Source organism: Ambystoma mexicanum, chromosome 13, assembly GCF_040938575.1.
Source record: "Ambystoma mexicanum isolate Mex_15411 chromosome 13, UKY_AmexF1_1, whole genome shotgun sequence".
NCBI lineage: Eukaryota > Metazoa > Chordata > Amphibia > Caudata > Ambystomatidae > Ambystoma > Ambystoma mexicanum.
Window position 1 is genome coordinate 196,819,688 of NC_090938.1, and position 19,903 is coordinate 196,839,590.

Here is a 19,903-nt window from a genome sequence, read left to right on the forward strand (position 1 = left end):
GTGAGCCCTCATGTGCTGTTGGTGCGGTTTATGTGTTTTTTTTTGTTGCGGTGTGGTGGCTGAGAGAGAAGATGGTTGTGTAGATGTTTTGGTGAGATAGGTAAGTAGAGATTTGGGCATACGGTTAGTGGGTTATATATATCCTAGTTCTTACAGATCTAGTTCCATGTATGCAGTTGTCCACATGAATGCAAACTAGCACACACAAACACACACTTCAACTACGTGTACATATGTCAAAACCATAAACGCCTACTTCAAAACTATATGCCAACACATATAAACACACCACAGCCAGAGCTTGCAAACATTCATAGCACACACATGAAACACGCGAGGGCACCCACGTGTACCCTCGGCTTGAGCCCTGGTTGTAGACCAAAACATCAGGACAGCCGCAAGTTCCAGACGCCTGAAATAGGCCGTTCCCAGGTGTATACCACCCAACTTGATGCCATCGCCCGCCCGTGCCAAGGGTATGGTGGGCCGTCCATTGCGATCAGACTCTAGTGCCACCGTGTGTGCAATGGCACAATGAAACTGCGTGCCAAGGATGTATCGCCATGTGGCGCCCTCAGGAAGTAGCGGATCCTGGCAGGCATGCGCCATTCAGGTGTACCTTCTCCTCAGAGCACAAAGCCTGGGCACAGTGCCTGTCCTGCGCACTGCTGCATCGGCAAATCATGGAAATGGGATTAGGCTCCAGGGTTTCTGGCTCTGCAGCCCTGGTGCAGGGCGGAAACGTGCGCCTGTCTCCGCGGAATCGTTGTGTGTTTCAGAGCGTCGGGTCTGGCTCACATCAGAAAGGGAAGGCTTGTCTTTCCGACGGGAGCGTGTTCAAGGCACGGAAATACATCTCCACGTGGGGCGGAGGCCGGGGGCGGGGTTTCTCCCTTTCTACACCTCTCTGTGGACAGCGGTTCCTGCGCGCCCCGATCCTATCTCGCTCTCCGCGCAGTCACTGCTCTCCTCGCGAGATCTCGACATGTGTGTTTCTTCCCCTCGCTCTGTGGCCCCATCTTACCCTCTGTGTGCTTCTTTCCATACACACCCATCTAACTGTCCCACTGGGCACGGCTCTCTCATTGCCGCCCCCCCTCCTACGCCACCCACCCTCTCCTCAGCCACTCCCTCCCACCTCTTCCCAGTACCTGTTCTCTGGCTGCTTCGGCAGTGTCTGCTCTGCTCCCTCCACACCTTGCCCGCTAAACCTAACCCCCTTTCACTATTTGTGCCCGCTACCCCATCTCCCGGTATCCGCTGCTTCTTCACGGCAGCTCCTGCTCTCTTTCTCACTGCCTAAACCCCACTCTCACCAGCAGCAGCTCCCCATTTCGTATTGCAAGACTCGCACTCTCCCTCTCCCCCATTATCTATCTTTATATTTTTTCTCTCTGGGCTTTCTTTCTCTCTGGGTTTTCTTTCTTTCTTTCTTTCTTTCTTTCTTTCTTTCTTTCTTTCTTTCTTTCTTTCTTTCTTTCTTTCTTTCTTCTCACATTTCTCTCGTTATTTATTTCTCTTGCTCTCTCTCCTCCTCACACACACCTCTCTTCCTCTCTCTCTCTCTCTTCCTCTCTCTCTTCGTCTCTCTCTCTCCCTCTCTCTCTCTCTCTCTCTCTCTCTTCCTCTCTCTCTCTTCGTCTCTCTCTCTCTTTCTCTCTCTCCGAGTGTGCTTCTGTCTTTTGTCTCTCTTCTTCTTCTTGCTCAAACGTTTTCTTTCCATGTATGACTCTCCCTTCCCTTTCTCTCCCTCTCTCTTTCTATTTCTCTTTCATTCTTTCACTCTTTCTATTTACTCTTTCTGTCCCTCTCTCTCCTTCTCGCCTTTGACTCCCTCTCTCCATCTCTCACACACACACCCACCTCTCTCCCCTCCCTGGGTGAGCTATGTCACTTTGTCCCTTTGTTTGAATGTGCTGGCTATATTCAAGTATGCACCTAAATGCCATACAACAGCTATACTCAGAAATGCAGCTAAGCTTAAACACAATGGCTATAATCAAATATGCACCTAAATTCAATACAGCCAGTAGTCGAAGTGAGCGGGAGCGGTCGGGAGCAGTGCTCCTATAATTTTTTTAATTACCTTGCACAGCTCCTATACTTTTATTTTAAAAAGAAACTGTTCCTGAATGGTTTTCTTTTAAAATAAAAGTGTAGGAAGAATTTGAAACTTTCACTTTCAGTCTACTGCACTGAACGTTCCCTTAAACATCAGGTGCAAGTGTTTGGAGGGTTGTATTGTATGTGGGAGGGGTTGTGGCAATGGGGTTTGTGGGGAGCAGGGGCAGGCCAGCAGGGAACATAGCTACACTACTTCTTTTCATACACTTCGACCACTGAATACACCGGCTATACTCAAAAATGTAGCTAAGTGTTAACACAGTGGCTATACTCAAATATGCACCTAAATACAATACTGTGGCTATACTCAGATATTTAATTAGGTCTGATCACGCTGGCTCTACTCAAATACGCACCTAAATACAATGCAGTAACTATACTCCGATATTCAAATACAATGCAGTAACTATACTCCGATATTCAACTAAGTGTGAACGTGCTGGCTATACTCAAATATGCATCGATATGCCATACAGTGGATATGCTGGAACACATTGCACCTTCTGCTCTGCGCGCTCCCTGAAGGTGTACAGGGTCTTACAACAAATCTGGTGAGGCTCCTGGGGCTACACTCTGATGCTTATGGTTCCTCACATTTGTACACTCCCTTCTCTTTTTTCCTCAAGTGCACCATAATTTTCACATTTGTTTGGTCTTCTATTACAAAATAATGAATCCTTCTCCCTGCACTCTTTTCTTCCCTCATTCTTTCTTTCAAACACGCACGACCTTTACTCAATTATGCTGCATCATTATTTTTACACACTGCAGCTAATATCCCCTGTTCTTAATTTATAATGCTGTGACACCTATGGCGAATTGACCAAAAATTCCCTTATACATGTATCAGTATGACCAATTATCATCAAGGCAAATGATCATAGACACAAATCACCAGGGTGATTAAAAGAATAATAAAAATAAAGTATACAGTGGAAGGTTTTGTGGTCTGCAACCTGGGGCTTGTCAGATGTTTTGGACTGTGTCTCCCATGATTCCTCACCACTGACCATGCAGGCTAGGGCTGATGGGAGTTGTAGTCCAAATCACCTAGGGAACCTAAGGTTGCAGACCTGGGGAGAGCCAAAGAGTAAGGTGTGGTACATACAAAAGAAAACCTACTTAGAAGGCAGGACAGGGTGTGAGGGAAAAGTTTAGGGTCAGACTTAGGGCTTGAGGTGAATAGGGTGGCAATGGAGAGGAGAGGGGGTGCAGTAGGAGGTAGGATGTGAAAACTATATGGAGATAAAGGATGTGTAGGGGAAAGGAGGTTTCCACATTAAAAGCTAACACAAAATGAAAAAAGGAAAGGAGAAAAGAAGGGACTTTCGAACAAGTGCGTTACAAAAATGTTGTCAGAAGCAACTAAGAATCCAGTTTGACAAAATAACAAAACATGTCCTTTTTGTAAATCCTTACGATATGGCTCAGGCTCAGACACTGTCTCCCAAATATCAAAATTAATGGGGCACATTTTTTATCAAACAAATCAGGGACCATCTGTGCAGCACAGATTGGGAATCAAAAAACGTACTTATTGTTGCCTGCATCAATCAAAGGAAATCACAATGAAGCACAGATCAATTTCACTGGAAGTATTGTGTTATAACAGTAACCATAGAAACAGAGGCCACCTGTACCAAGGCCTACACAATGTCTCACAAAGGAACTCATCTACCGGTTTCTATATGATAGGTCTTGCCTATCAATTAATATGATATGATATGATCTGGCATTTATAACGCGCCTATACACAAGTGTTTCAAGGCGCGACGACGCAAAAAGTGGGGTGGGGAGGGACAGAGGGAAGAAAGACAACGATCCTACTAGGCCATGTGTCGTTCAGATCACGCAAGTGCATGGGAAGGGGGGTGTGGGAAAAGTGCGGGGGGGGGGTGTTATTGATGTGTTATTTATATAGCTTTTTCGCCAAAGAGTTTTACAGAGAAAATATATACATACAATGTCACCACCCATAGGCTGAGTTGGCCTTGCTGGGATTCGACACTGCGACGTGCAGATCACACACACATCACAGAGGTGAGCGCTCAACCCACTGAGCTATCTTCCCGGCAGTATATTAACTGCATGTTGGCAGGTGATGTAAGGTGGGGAATAGAGGCCTCGCCTGAGCATGATCCGGCTGATCTGAGGCTGTGATTACGCCCACTGATTTACCCGGTGTTGGGACCAGCCATAGCCCAAACTCCTCTCTCTATAGTTGCTAAGGAACAAGACAACCAGTTCTGTTTCTGGTGCACGCACATCGATGGAGACCTACGGGATAGCATTAGAGCTCAGTGGGTTGATGTACCTGCTGGCGGGATCTCTGTCCCAACTGCCACTGGGGTTAATAATCCTTTCATTATTATGCTGTAGCTACAATGTCGACCCATGAAACTTGTTTTCATGACATCACCTTGCATAAACCTGAAGCAAATTAATGTTTCAGGTGTGAGTGCAAATGTGTCTGCACAAGTTGGATGCCTTGCAAAAGGTCTAAATAGTGGAACATGTTGCTGGCAGGCACTGCCGCTCCCATATCAACCAACGAATAGACTAGGAGCAAGGAGAGCAGATCACCAGCGAGTGTCCTTCCAGAGGGACACCATCAGATCAGATGTACATCTTCTGAAGTCTTATCACCAATCACAGGGGACCATTGCTTATGTAATAATATATATATATTAAATAATCTTCTCCTCCAAAGGGGTCCTGGTTCTAAGAGCAAGACACGAATTGCAAATAGAAAGAACAGTGTGTAACTAATTACCCCATATGCCCCAACACAATCAACAGATCAGATCCCATTGGAAGAAGAAAAAACATCATGCAAGAGAATGACTATCGCCCAACACACCCACCCCTGCAAAGAATGTTTTAATCCACCAATGCAACATTTAGACATTTAGACTCGCAGAATAAAACAATGTTGTGACCCCCCAAAGTCCAAACCAAATGCAGTAGGAGAAGGGGTTGCTGATCTCCCAGGCGAACAAATAATCTCCAATGCCAAAAATGCAATGTCTAATGTATTCGACAGACGGTATCTGAATTTATCAATCAATCGGCTGGCTTTGTCTTTCGATAAATGGAAAATAGAGTGATCGCCCTAGCGTTTAATGCCAAAAAGGCAACAAAGATAGTGGTGGCGTTCAACAGGACCTCCGATTAAGGATCTTTCCAGTAAGCATTAACGCAACATTAACATTAAACATTAACCAAATCCTGGATGAACCTTCCAATGGACTCAAGGGAATTTGGGATTCAACCCTTAATTTATTCTACTATCATGCGATGGGAAACTCCAGAAAATAAGTATAGTCTTCTAAAACAGATTCCTGGAAGAACCGGTGCCCTACACACACTAATGGCAAAGCATGATTTAGCTTAACAACACATCCTCCCATGAAAAGCTCATTGCATGTGTGGTGCAATAGCCTGACAGCAGCCTTGAAAAGATGCATCTTGATTGAAAGGAGTTCCAACAATGCCGGACTCACCACTCAAAAGGGGAAATGCAGTCTCATTGACGTAGGGGTCTATGTAACCCAGACACAGTGATGGATGGGGTTAGGCAGGGTGACATATGCCTATTCCATGTGCAGGGATGCTTGTCTGTGGGTGAAATGACATGCACGGCTAGGGTTGGGTTACCATCATCTTTCATCCTTGTCCCCCACTCTGCAGAACATGGACAACCAGGCAATCTCCGCTGCTATGGGAACGAAGAGTTCATTGACCCATTGACGCATAAACACAATGCCAAAGCAACCTGCCAGAGTAGCAGTAATGTGACCGACAAACTGGCATTGAACCCATGCGGACATCTTACTAACACTCTGCTCTCTCTATGGTTAAGGTCACAGACATAATCAATGCAAATCACCAGGAAAGACTCACCCAACATCTGGCTGAAGAGGAGTTGCTCCAAATCCCCCAGGACCGTCACCACGAGCTCGGGGTCCACCTTGAGGAAGGCCTTGTCATCCTGCCCCTTTCCGGAGGCCAGGTTCTGGTTCTGTTGGGCCTTGGCTTTACTGGACATGATCTCATCATCCGACTTGACGTCGTCGGCGACGCACGTGTCGGGCGTCTTGGTGAGTGGTTTCACCTCAGCGTAGGGTCCCCTAGGAATCCGACTGGGCTTACCAATGTTGGACGTGGACGGTGCCAGTGGGGGCTTGCCTAGACCCGGGGCAAGCTTGCTCTGGAAGAGTGAGTGCTCAGACTTGGAGAGGGTTTTCGAGATAGTTGGGGCTTCTCGCGGCTTAGGTGCCCCCCGGCCATATCCCTGGGCCGCCTTGGACATATCGTCGCACCACTTGGGTTCGTAGAGCTGCATTTTCTTCTCCGCGTCGGTCATAAAGGATAGGTTGGTGAGGGATTTCTGCTTGCGCAGGTTGGAGCTGGGGGGCAACTTAGTGTCCACGCTGCCTGACTTGAAGACCCGCAGCTCGCCCGCCCGCTGGACACCGGGCGGCTTGACCCGCTTCTGCATCATGGTTTTTGCCTCTGCCGTGGTCTTCTGGAAGCTGCTCAGATCCTCAGTGCCATCCTCGCCGCCGAGGTCCACCGCATGGTGGCTGCCCTTGAGGTTGGACCCAAGCATCCCTTTCTCTTCGGAACCATTTAAAATCCCAGCATCCGAGGCGTGGAAAGAGAAATAGAGAAGAGACAGCAGAACAGGTGGAGGAGGGAGAAGAGAAGAGGGGGAAAACACAAAATAAAATAATAAAAATGGGTGCCAAACCAAAATGACAAACACAAGCCCTGCCGGACTAAGCAAAGGGGGGTGGGTGGGCTGTGCAGTGGCTGCAGTACTGCAGGAGGGAGGAGGGGCCGATTCGGGCTGCAGTTACTGCCGCTCTAAACGATGGGGCGGCAGCTACCGCAGCTGTGCACGGGGGCCGAAGACCCTGTGGATGTGCACGGGAGGTTGGCTGCCGCTACCGCGGGTGTGCACAGGGACTCGTGGTGGTGGTGCATCAGGGGCGGGGGGCGGGATGGGTGGTGTGCGCTGGCAGCTGAGAATAGGGGGGGGGGCCTGCCCTGGCTCTGCCCGGGAGGTTGTGGGCTGTGCGATGGTTGAGCTACTGCAGCTGTGCACGGAGGGCTGGCTGCAGCCCGGGCTGTGGAGGGCTCGCTGCAGCAGGACCAGCCCCTGCCCTTGCCATCCTGCCCGACTGATGAGCACCGAGGCTGCAGGGACCGCCCCCTTCCCTCTGCCTGCCTCCAAGATGCTCCACTTCCAGAGAGAGGAAGGGGAGGAAAAAGGCGATTCTATTCTAAGAGCAGGGGGAGGTGTGTGTGTTGTGTGTAGGGAGGTGTGGGCGCGCGTGTGTGTGGGAGAGAGCGGGGGTGAATGAGTAAGGGGTGGGAGGGGCACTGTGTGTGTGTGTGTGTGTGCAGGGAAAGAGGGGGCGAATGAGTGAGGGGGTGAGAGGGGTACTGTGTGCGTGTGCAGGGAGAGATGTGCGAGTGTGTGTGTGAAGAGCGTGAATGCGGAAAGGAGTGTAAAGCGGAAGACGCGCGTGTGAGCGAGGGAACGAGGGGGAGGGCAGAGAGAAGGGTCTGCGGATACGTGGGATATCGAGAGACCTGTGTGTGAAGGGAGAGGCGGGGGAAAAGGTGCGAGAGAAAACACCCCATGTAGGTCAGGCAGCGCGTTCAAAGCGGAGAGAAAACGGGGGTGCAAAAAAGAGACACCCTGTGCGTGAATGGGCGGATGTGCGTGCACGAGAAGAGGGCGTGAAGGACACGGTGGGAATATTGAGAAGGCGTGTGTGCAGAAAATGCCCCAAACAGAAATGGGGGATGGCAGGGAAGAGTGATGTTTGAGTGTGTGCGTGAGTATGTGTGTGCGCCTGTAGGGGGCGTGTTAAGACACAGAGAGAGGTGAAGCGAGACGGGCGCCTGGGGTATAAACGTGTCGTGGAGGAGGAAGTATAGCGCCTTTGTACATGGAGGCGGCGCGCGTGTGTGTGTGTGTGTGAGTGTGTGTGTGAGTGAGAGAGAGAGATAACAAGGACAGGAGAGAGAATACATGCGATGCCTGCATGTGTGCGCGCGATGGAGAGAGTGAAAGAGACGGATTCAAGGGAGATCGAGTGTGCAAGCGGAGCTAAGAAACCGAAGGGAGGCCAGGAGGTTGGGAGAAGAAGATTGGCTGGCTGACGAGGGCGTGGCCACAATGATAAGAACGACATGGGTGTGAGATTTGGAGAGAGAGGGGCGGTGTTCCAGGTGTGCGTGTGACTTTGTATGTACGTTTCTGTGTCACTATTGTGTTGTGTGTTCCGCGTGCAGGTGGATGCGTGTGCCAACTGGTGCTTTTCTGGACCTGTTTTAACGTGGCTACAGGCATATGTGTGCAGTTTGATTTTCTGCCACGGAACCGCGTGCACGCCTTTTTGTGCAGTCCTGCTGGTTAAAGCTTAAAGGTCATCATAAGGCATACATATACTCAGAGCAGTTGTTTCTGAATTTGGGCCGTGGTAAGAGGCGTGGGCAATGGACAGAGAACACTGTTGCTCGTGTGCAATAACAGTAGGCAATTAGTGTGACCAGGAAGAACAACGTGTGATGCTTGGTAGAAGGCGGCCAGCACTGCACAGGGAGTGTAGGCACTACGATACTAAAAGCAGCTGAGGTCAGCCAGGCCCTCTCCAGCTGTACAGCGCCATTTACATGTTCACCCCATCACCACGGAGACTGCTTAGTCACCAGCACTGTTTTTGTCCTCACCTCATTTAGTCATCTGCGACTTCCTGATGACCTTTCAACCCTGTTACTAATATTTCCTCGGTTCCATGTCATTTCATCGCGGCATGTTTTTCGCGGGGTTTTTTACCGCGGATTTTTTTTCGAAAAAAACTCATTGCCATTATTTTTTTTTTATATTCCCGTACACCCACACCCAATTTACATCATTCATTTTTTTAACCCCCCCCCCAAAAAAAATTCAATGAGTTTTTTCGGCGAAAAAATCGCAGTAAAAAAGCCTGCGAAAAAAACCTCCCGCGATGAAAAGACGTTGTACCATTTCCTCAACCTCTCATCCTGGAAATCACACGCCTGCGTTTCCCACCATTTCTTTCAACACGTGTTAGCTTAAGTTCCTCCTGCGTCACCATCTTATTTTTCACAGGAAATAAAATAGCTTGACACTGTGTTCTGGAGCCAAACTCTCAGGATAATGAGCATTGCTCGCCCAGGGTTTCTTGAAATGCCCCTACCAGAGAGGACCCCTCCGCCCTCTGTGAAGCAGGCTACACATAGTTCAGTCCTTGTGGAGATTACTGCAATATTTCATTAGCTCTTTCATTGTCTCCACTCTGTCAACTTGGAAGTGTGGTCCCCAGGTTTGTGTGCAGAGATTAAAGTGCCAACCCCCAAAACTATATGTAACCCCGTAAGGCACTTTGCCATGTTTTAGCCCACAACATCTCTCCATATCCATCACAGCATCTGCGTTGTGGCTTGATAACTAATTTAGCACACTGCCTGGGCATTTGAGGTCATTGGCTAAAATACCACTCAGCCCTCTTTCAAATCTGAGGCACTGAATTCTCGACTGTTTTGGAGTGAGGTTTCTGGATCCTAAAATTCAGGAGTGGTACTAAACCATAGGTGGCACCACTGTGACCGCTCTTCACTCTTTCCTGGAAGAGCTCATGTTTTCTGTTCCTTACCTCCCCCTTTTGGTAATGGCACGGCCGGCAGAAAAGGGGGGTCTTGAGGGGTGCCCATGGCAATGCCAGAGGTTATGATTAATTCCAACCCTTCCATCCAGCACCTCTTTAGTTGCATATTATGAGCCAATCAAGGACCTCGTGAGAATATATTAGGCCATTTCTAAGGGAAACTATATTTCACTAATAATGTCATTTTATATCACAAACGCCCATACATTTTAAGAAGGATCAGAAGAGGCCTGCATTCAGGAGAAAAGTCCATTGTTCCCTCTGCTGCGTTTCTATTATGGAAATGTCCTCTGGCATTTGAACTTTAGGGAGAGGGTTGTGTCGCGGAGCTGCTTATCATTCATGTTTATTTTATTTATTTATTTTATTGTTCATTCATAACGCGCTTCATACCAGCGAGTGGTTTCTAAGCGCAGGATCGGGATTCAAATCTGTGTTGCGCCAAATTGTCTTGCTTCCAAGTCACACGCGTTGCCCCTGAGCTTTGTCCATGGCTTTTATCAACCACAGGCAATAAAAACAAGTTTCTATTGAATTCATTTGCCAATGGTTTGCTGCTGGATCTTTCGAGAATCCCCTACTCAACCTCCTTCTTGACAAACGATGTTTATATTTCATATAGAATTCTCTCAAGACAGTATCAGAAGTTTCTCCACATATTTTGAAAGGGTTTCGAACACATTAGGTTAACGGCAGCCCAGCATCTGACTATTTTTGTTTCTTTCTTTGGCAACAGGAAGCAACAGTGTGCCACGTGAGCAGCAGAGCACAGGCGAGTGAATCGGTCTTTATTTAGGCCATTCTGCTTGCCACAGCAGCCAGAGCAACAACTGGTCCTGTGAAGTGAGGGGTGCCTGATTGTGATTTCACGGGCATTTTAAGATTAACTCTTTGACGGGGGAGGGGGGTATATATGCACGTCTCCATCAAATGTTCCTGCGGGGGTCGGGGATACGCAGTCAAAGAGTTGAAGCAATTCAAATATATTTCTCAGGATGCAGTGGTCGAAGTGAGCGGGAACGGCCAGGAGCGGCGTTCAACTACTTTTAGTTTTTACAGTTCTTTTTGCAACCATGTTCTCAATTCCGGAACTGTTCTTTGTGAAGTTTAAGCACCCTTCTATACCATACTATTAAACAGTAGTTCCAGCCAAAGTGAAATCTGTTTCAAGTTAATTGGCTGCCAACCAGCATAGCTGCAAACCGCGAAAAAAATGTTTTACGCATGGCTCCCTTCCTGCCTACCCCGTGCCACGCCGTGCCCTGCCGTGCTCTGTACCAGTTCCACTTTTTTTGGTACACTTCCACCACTAGTCGCAATATATGACTAGGCACCGCCCTTGATTGGTGCCTTTCAGACCCCGTCCAATCTGGGAGTTGCCCTCTGTTTGTAATAGGTACTTCCCTCAGAACCACAGGGGGCTCTGTGCCTTCCCATAATGCTAGATTTTGTGGGAGGCAATTCAGTTTTCAACTTTCAAGATCTGACACCTTTTACCGAGATGTTTTGTTGATTGTGCTCTACCAGGGAATACATTTTGAGGATCTTTATTTTCTGCACTCATTATTTATTTGTTTATTGTGCATTTGTAAGGCACTTATACATCAAGTAAATTGTGTTTCAAAGCGCCCACAGGGCAACAAGGAGGGAACATGGGAATAAAATGCAAATATAACAATGAAAGAGAGAGACGGTCCTACTAGGCCCTGTGAGCATTCAGAACTTGCAAGTGCAGAGAGAGAGAAGGATGGGGAGGGGGTTAAGTGCTAGGAGTAACATAGAGGGGAGTAGTAGGGAGTAAGTTGCAAGCAACTGTACGTGACTGGCAGTGATTCCTTGGTAAAAGTGGTCAACTGCCCATAGGTAAGTGCAGGCTTGTGGAAGCACAGGTCAGTGGGTGCCAAGGCAATTGCTGGGGGGTATGAAGGTGATTGGGGTGGGAGATGAGAACCCTGGTGGACACATACAGGCCCTGGTCACCAATCACAGCGAGTGTGGGGTTTAGCAAAGGAGGGAAAAGGGGAAGGAGGAGGTGAAGAGGAAAGTCTTGAGGAGCTTCTGGAATTTGAAGAGATCCAGCTCAAGACGAAGAGGAAGGAGATGGCTGTTCGAGAGGAGGGCGGCAGCTGAGGAAAGAGATCAGCCAACAGCTCACTGTTTAGCGAAAAGCTTGATATACAGAGAGTTGGCGGAAGAGCATAAACCTCTGGAGGGATAGTATTTGGTGAGAGCCAGTTGTAGGTAGCTTGGCCCCTGGCCCAGACAGCCTTATGGATGATGCAGATGGATTTGAATTTGATTTGATCCTTGCAGCAACCGGAAGCCACTGGAGAGTTTTTAGGGCTGGAGAGATGCAGCCCCTGGGCTTGAAGCCAAGGAGAAGTCTTGCATCCCTATTCTGGATTAGCTGGAGGGGATGTGGAGAGGAAGATGGTAGATTAAGGAAGAGGCTATTGCAGTAATCAAGCCTGGAAAGTACCAGAGCTCTAGAGACATTGAGTGTCTGGGGAAAGAGAGGAAAGGAAGGATTCCTTTGAGGAGGTGAAGTTGAAAGTGGGCCTTCTTGGCAAGGTCCTGCAGGTGAGGGAGGAAGGAAAGAGAGGAGTTGAATATGACTCCAAGGTTTTTGGCTTCAGATGAAGGAGAAGGGGGAGAACCCATAGAGGGTGGCCAGAGTGAGGCGAAGAAAGAGGGAGCAGGAGTTGTAATGGGAAGGATCTCAATCTTGCTGTCTTTGAAGCAGAGGTAATTGAAGGCACACTAGGACTGGATGGCAGACAGGCAGTCAGGAATGATGGAGGAAGCCAGGAGCGCACCAGAAGGAAGTTTGAAGAAGAGTTGGGTGTCATCTGCGTAATACTGGAAGTAAGGGGAGTAGGTGGAGATTAGGTGTGCAAGCGGAGCAAGGTAGATGATGAAGAGCACTGAGAAAGGTTGAGCCCTGGGGGGGGGGGCGCCACAGTTGTAGACAGAGGTGGGAGAGGAGAACGAGCTAAGGATAACCTGGGAGGGATGATATGATGAGCCTAAGACAAATAGAAGGTTGACAACTGAAAGGTTTTTGAATTAATCATAACCAGAGGCATTACTTTAGCAACACCTCCAGACCATTGTTTTTTTTCTAGCCTGCCAAGCTATTACAGAAAAGGAAAGGCTAAATGCATATCAGATTTGGTCCCACCTATCACTTTGGTGTTTTTATTGTGCCATGAAGAGCTGCCATTTTTAATGTATAGATTCTGACTTTTCCACATGGGAAATCCACTACTGTGCTCCATTGTGTGCCTATTTCCATCCAAGTTATTTTCTTCTCCATCTGCAAGCGAAAGCATTGTTACTGGTCTAACCATCTATGCCACTTAAGGCCTAGCCTACCGCAGATGGTTTAGGTGGGATTATCCGGTAGAGGAAATTCACTGTTGAGCATACAATGAGAGCTACGTTATACAGGAGTTCATCAAACCAGATGTTGAGCACCACCCGTAGTCTGGATCATTTACAGGCTAATTGTGTTTCTACTTATTGATACCAGAAGGCACATACTTAGCAAACTCTAAGAAGCTATTATAGTGGCTCTCTGGGTGCAGTATGATGTTTCCTGTGGCTTTCCCGCCTGGCTGAGGGAGACTTTGAAGTCAGTCCCAGTCCTCGCAATCTAAGTGGTTGAAACACAGTAGTACCCTTTTGCTGCCTTTACAGATGAAAGTGAACCTCCTAGTGATCTCGTGATCTTGATCTTCTCCTGTGATCATACATTTAACCTAAGAGTGATAATATAATTGTATTCTATATAGCGCTTCATTCCGGATTCCTAGTAATATCATTGGTATGCAATTTGTTGATCTCTGATAGATGAATGGTTGAGTCAGTCCTGTTGTGACTCATACTTGGAACCTGTGTCCAGGCCCCAGGCATGTGACAAGCATTTAGATTTCTGCTCTACTGTTCATCCGTCCCCAGAATCCTTTTCTTCCAATCACCAATGTATTTCTAAACTAAGGTCACCATTCAGAAAGTTCACCAAAGGAACTGAGTCTTTCTATGAGTTATTTGTCTGGTGCGGTATCACAGGCCTCAATGCATTCAATGCAGACCACATCCATCACTCATCCTTTATGTAAGTTTCAAGTCATGAAGACAAAGAAATGTATTCGGTGTATCTGATGTGACTTCGACTAGTGACACATGCGGGCAGGAATCCTGACACTCTGTGGCTTCAATATGTGGCGTCTTTGATTTTTTTCATGCATATCCTGACAAATTAGTTCAGGTTTGCGGCTATTGTTGGGTACAGCCACTTTCTTCTCGGGCCTCTTTGTTTTTCTGTGCTGATTACATCTCAAAGATATTGTGTTATGTTACTGCGATTTATACCACGCATGGATAATATGTGCATGGTCATATACAAATAGGTCCCACTACCTCTAGAGACATCATTAAATAAAGGGACATCTAGAATTTGAATTGTCGATGATTGTGATAATGTAGGAATGAGTAACATTAAAGAGGCCATTTAAACACCAACACACGCTACCAATATTCTCTTCTGGTAGCCCCTCCCCCACACCAATATCTAGACAGAAAAAACCATAATAGCACATAGACAGTGAACATTACAAATAGGTCCTAACATGCCAAGAAGGCAGAGAAAAAAGGCATAGATGTTGAGAGTAGGTTGTGTTTTGTTTATAGAAGTTGAGTGTTTGGGTTTATATTGTTTTGAGTGTATGGCAGAGATGCATACGTCGAAGATTAATGTATGCCTTTTGTAGAGCAAGCACGTTTGGAAATATTTACATATGTAAAAGAGGTTTAATTATGTTATGTTGACAGTAGGTATATGTGTGTGTGTCTATAAGGTAGTTATATGTTTTTATGCTGCAGGCTGGAGGACATGGTTAGAAATGTGCCCGGTGTGTTTGTAGCAAGTCCCTGTATGATGAAGGTATGATTGCATTGTTGGTGTGATTCGTATGGGCTACACTGGGAGATCCAATTTGTGTGTGTTGAGAGTAGTGCCTTGTGTGTTTTTGCGTATGTGTGTATGATATGTAGAGTATATAGGGGGCAGTGTACATGAGTTATGAGTATAGATGTTAGTGTGAAATAGATGTGTTTGAGGGCATTTTTACAGAGTTAGTAAATGTTGAGAACAGGTTCTCGATGAGTACTTGGATTAATTGATTTTTATTTTGTCTGCAGAGAGTAAAAGTGGTCTGTGCATATGGAAACTAGGTGTGTGTTGTACTCAGCTCTGGTCTGTGTTGGGAAAACATTCTATGGATTTCATTGTGCAAGATATGTAGGCCTGTATGTGAAATGGATGTGCTTATTGTGTGGGAATGGTAGCATTTTGGTAAGTATGTGTTGTGACGAATCTGAAAAATGTGTCCCTTCTCCTCAGAGGAGAGCCAGCCCTTTTGGAGCTGGTAGGGATTCCGCTCCTGGAAACAAGGGCTCCCATTCCAAAATGGCTGCATATATGACAAAGACTTTTATGTCTCCCACAACTGGATTTCAAAAGAATCCTTCTTTACCTCTCTTGGCGACAGGCAATGCTGAACACAGTCTGAATGCCCTAGGCAATGAAGGACAATGATTCAGCTGGCTCTGTGATTTGTATATGAAGAGGACTGATTGGAAAGCAGGATGGAACTCCTACGGAGGCAGGCGAAATGCTACGTAGAGTCGAGCCTGTGGAAGCAAAGAAGATGCTAACCAAGCATCTACAGGTTGGCGTTCTATCCGACTGAGAAGCCCAGGTCATAACAGGCACAGTAACAGAAAGATCTGGAAGGCCGGATAAGAGTTCTGCGCATGTTGGATCACTGTTGCAGAGACGCTTAGCCTGAGCCTGAGAAACCCAACGAAAAACATATGGCTACAAGGTACGAACATTGTAAATAACAATTGGAAAACATATCAAGGTTATGGGAACCTGAGAACCCGAGAGTGGAGAAGTCCTAGAAAAGGGTGAGTGAGAGCAAAAAGAATACTGTGAAAAACCTCTGGAAAAACTAATCAAGTTAAGGGAGCATGGGAAACCTGAGAGTAAAATAAAACGATGCATGGGGGACTGAGAGAAGTATCAATGCTGTGAAACTATCTGTGTTACAGGAGCCTGAGAAACCAGAGTTGGCAAATACCCTAGAAAGGGGGAAAAAAGGAATATATTGTCTTTTGAAGTAAGTGTAAGAAAGCCAGAGAGAGACATTTTGAACTCTGAACAACCAGAGTGGGCCAACACTATATATATATATATATATATATATATCCTTTGTGTAAAAGAAAGAAAGCCAAAGGTCTGAGGATTCTGGGACTTTGTGGAGACCCAGAGCTTTGAAGGAGAAAAAGCCAAAAACATGTTATTTGCTCAATAAACCTTGAGGAATGGGATTGTTTGCTTCCAGAAACAATTTTCATTAATAAGAAGGAGAGACTGAAATCATAAACCTAGTATCAACACTGGGAACACTATCCTGCTGTGAAAAAGGACATTTGAAGACTGAAAACAAGTCAAATGTAAACTGGGCCATACAGAAGCCTTTCTGAGGCTGGTGTACAAACCTACCTCATTTTTCCTTTTAGTTGGGTGTTTTATAAAGTGGTAGGGCCAGTTAGTTTGATAGGATTCAGATTAAAGGACAAAATAGAGGACTTTATTTTGGACTCTGTCCTACTTACTTAGTTTTTGTTTAGCTAGATAGGGAACTGCCCTCATAGAAAGAGGACAAGTTAGGCATTTTGATCTTTTTATTTGGAATAACACCTCAGAATCATGAGTCACAATTGTCTGAGTACTTCTTCCAGTTGGCCACAGTGTGCGTTTTGTTTGGGTGAAGAGGCATTTCTGTGTGTGTGTGTGTGTGTGTGTGTGTGTGTGTGTAAAGGATAGAACTCTGTTTTGCGCTAAAGGCACTCACATGTTGGATATGCATAAAAGGTAGAGGTATGTGCTGTGTTTGCTAAGGTACATGTGTATATTTGTGTGTGTAAGACTGTATGTGGAGAGTAGCTAGTCTACACATGTGGAGTACAGGAGAGATACTTGTGTTAGGACACGTTTCAGGAAGTGGGGATTGTAGAATGTGTGACTTCAAACAGAAGTCAGGATTTCCAATGGCGATTTTTGTTAGCAAGTGTTAATTGTTGTTATTCGCAATTCGAGAAGTCATTCCTTGTTTTTGGACATGCATTTCTATATTACGTTTGGATGTTAAAACAGGTGGTTCGCAATATTTGTAGAGACAAGGCAATGAAGATACTTCTGTGGAGGCCAAATAATGCAGCGGAGGTCTCACGCTAGAGTGCACACCTTACAGGCGAAATCTCACTTTACTAAGTGTCTAATATTAAAGGTGAAAAAACACTGATGAGTTCCACAACATATAGCTAGGGCTAAGTAATTAAGTCAAGGACACTCTAGTTTAGGTGATCTCCCACAAATGAGAAGACTTCTCAAAATCTCACTAGTGAATGGACACAATACACTGTTTGTTTGTTTGTTTGTTTGTTTGTTGAAGATTCAGTGATGAGTATAGTAGTGGGTGCAGTACTCCAGGTGAAGGTTCCTGAAATTGGTGGGCACAATACTCCAAGTGAGGCCTCAATAATGAGTGATACTCCAGTTGAGATCCCAATAATGAGTTGGTCCAGTACTTTTTGTGAGATCTCGGTAATCAGATAACACACAATTTCAGGTTCGCTCTCATTGATGAGAAGACACAATGATGCAGTGGAGGTCTCATCATTGAGTGAACCCTTTACTGAGCAAACCACGCCAAGAGTTTTAATGTAAGGATTGGACAAGCCACTCACAGTGAGCAACTCGGAGTGAACGTAAGGATTCTGTGAGATCTCAGGTAGGAATTCACTCTGTACTACTGGTGGGACTTTTATACGAGAGGGAATACTACTGTGGGTGAGAGGTCGGTGGAGAGTGTACACAGTACTCTATATGATGTCCCGCTAGTTGAGGATTCACTAAAGAGTTGCCACATTAGGACTATTGAGGCCTCAACAATGATTGAATAAAATAATCAAAACAAGATTACATGTCAGGTTTTACTAGCGAGTGTCCACAGTCTCAACTTCTCTCGAATAAAAATGACTTTACTCCAATGATATGATATGATAGATTATTTATAACACACTTAATACCCACAGGTTTTGAAGCGCAGACCCGGGGATTGAACCTGTGTTCCTCTGTGTCGTCTTGCTTCTAAGGCGAGGTTGTTGCCCCTGAGCTATCCTCCCATCAAGTGAGTGAGCTCCTGGAGCTTTCACTCATTATTGGCCACAATACTTAATCCAGGTTATGCAAGGACAACAAAAAGTGGCAGAAGGGTGCTAGACTAGACCATTTGCATAATTTAGATTATTATAATGAAGAGAAAGGAGAAAGTTAGAGAATGGAAACAAAAAAACACTGGAAGCCAAATGGAGTGAGCTGGTCAAAGGAATTGTGGGATGGAAGAAAGAGGGGATTGATGAGATAGAGACATTTAAACTGTGCAAGAAAGGTGGATGAACAGGGGAGGCAACCACCGGGTTCGATCAAGGAAGACTTGGATGATTGGTGGGATTAGGAAGCGAAAGGAGGAAATAGGGATTGAGAGGAGCTAGAAGCAAAGCATTGAAGAACCACATGGAAATACTGAGGGAGGGAATAGGGGAGTGGGATAAAAACAAAGGTGTTGGGTATGGGCTGGGTGCAGCACAAGGCAAGACTCTGGTGCCAGCATCATGAGAGGGCAACGCTGATCCTGGAGGAGGGAAAGTGGGTCTATGTTTCCCAAGGCAATACAGGCATTGCAGAATTCTTGGAAGGATGGAGGGTAATGTGGCAGGTGCTTTGGAGACCCAGTGGAGTCTGCATTATTAGCTTTGAAATCTCCAACGTACGGGTCATTACATTTGGTTCCCAATTTTCCAGACCTATGTCCCTACATTCACCTCTGTATGTCTTCAAATACAGGCAATCATTTGTGGTCTCAATTTCCTACACCTAAATAATACTTATAAAAACCCAGTTTGAAGCTGGACATTATATCTGCTTGTTTCAATGTATAGATGGAGTTAATCTTAATTAGTCCACATACAGCTTCACATAATTTTTAATTGTACATAGTTCGCAAATACAGGGAACTTGTGGGTCATTGGAGATTATCTGAAGCTACACAAGCGCTAATTAAGAAGAACTCAATCTATACAAGTGCCTTTCTTTTTCCTAATTATCATCATCATCATCATCATCATCATCATCATCATCATCATCATCGTAACTTTATTTCAGTGTAAAGCCGTAAAAGCTTTACAAAGACAACATTCAAGAAAATACAAAATAAACCATCATCAATACATTTCCCATGAGTCAGCAGACAGGTTAAATGCAACTTTTAATTTGATCTAAATGTCTCTTGTTTATAGCATACATAGCCGGGTTCATACCCCGAGGTTGGGGCACAAGGATAACAAAGTGTTGTCAATGGACCGTAAACCAAGATGGTCTGAGCAAAGGGCTTTTTTGGGGTTCCTATTCCCCAATGGAGCACTATTTGCCCCTGTGATCAAGGATTGGTAATGGGTATTTTCACAGGCCAGATAGCTGAGTACTATTAGGGAATTTGGTCAGCGTCCATGTGACGTGTTAAGCTTTAATAAGCCCTCAACTGGTACATGACCTCTGACGTCAATTCTGATGAAGTCATGTTTGTCTCCCTGTCAGTGGATCCTGGTACAGCATATGATTTTCATCAGATTGACAAATGGGCACCCCCTCAGCACCTGGATTCAGTAAAGGCACTTGTTTAGAAGGGCATCTCTGGGCTCATTGTGGATTAGGGCAAGGGGACCCTATGAAGTTAGTGTGACCCCCCCACCCGTGGTAATATCAGCTTACTGCCATTACTAATTTCTAATTAATCTATCCAGAACATGACCCACCCGAATTGTTGCCCTTCCAGATATATTGGTCACCCCAGGTGCCTTAACTGCATGAGGGTCCGGGAGGTGCATTGATGGGCGCTGGTAGGGACGATGGCCAATCCCATGGTGGGTGTAGTGGTTTAGGT

At 46.0% G+C, this 19,903-nt stretch overlaps 1 protein-coding gene across 7 annotated transcripts in view; it reads right to left on the reverse strand.

Moving 5' to 3' along the window:
- NAV1 (neuron navigator 1) overlaps positions 1 to 19,903 on the reverse strand; it is a 999,939-nt gene that overhangs the window by 505,267 nt on the left and 474,769 nt on the right. For 6 of the 7 annotated variants that reach the window (XM_069633622.1, XM_069633627.1, XM_069633626.1 and 3 more), the window contains exon 4: positions 6,028 to 6,744. The exons of the other annotated variant lie outside the window; for it this stretch is intronic. In XM_069633622.1, coding sequence (XP_069489723.1) covers positions 6,028 to 6,744 — 717 coding nt within the window. The remainder of the gene's footprint in view (positions 1 to 6,027; positions 6,745 to 19,903) is intronic. 7 annotated transcript variants of the gene reach the window in all.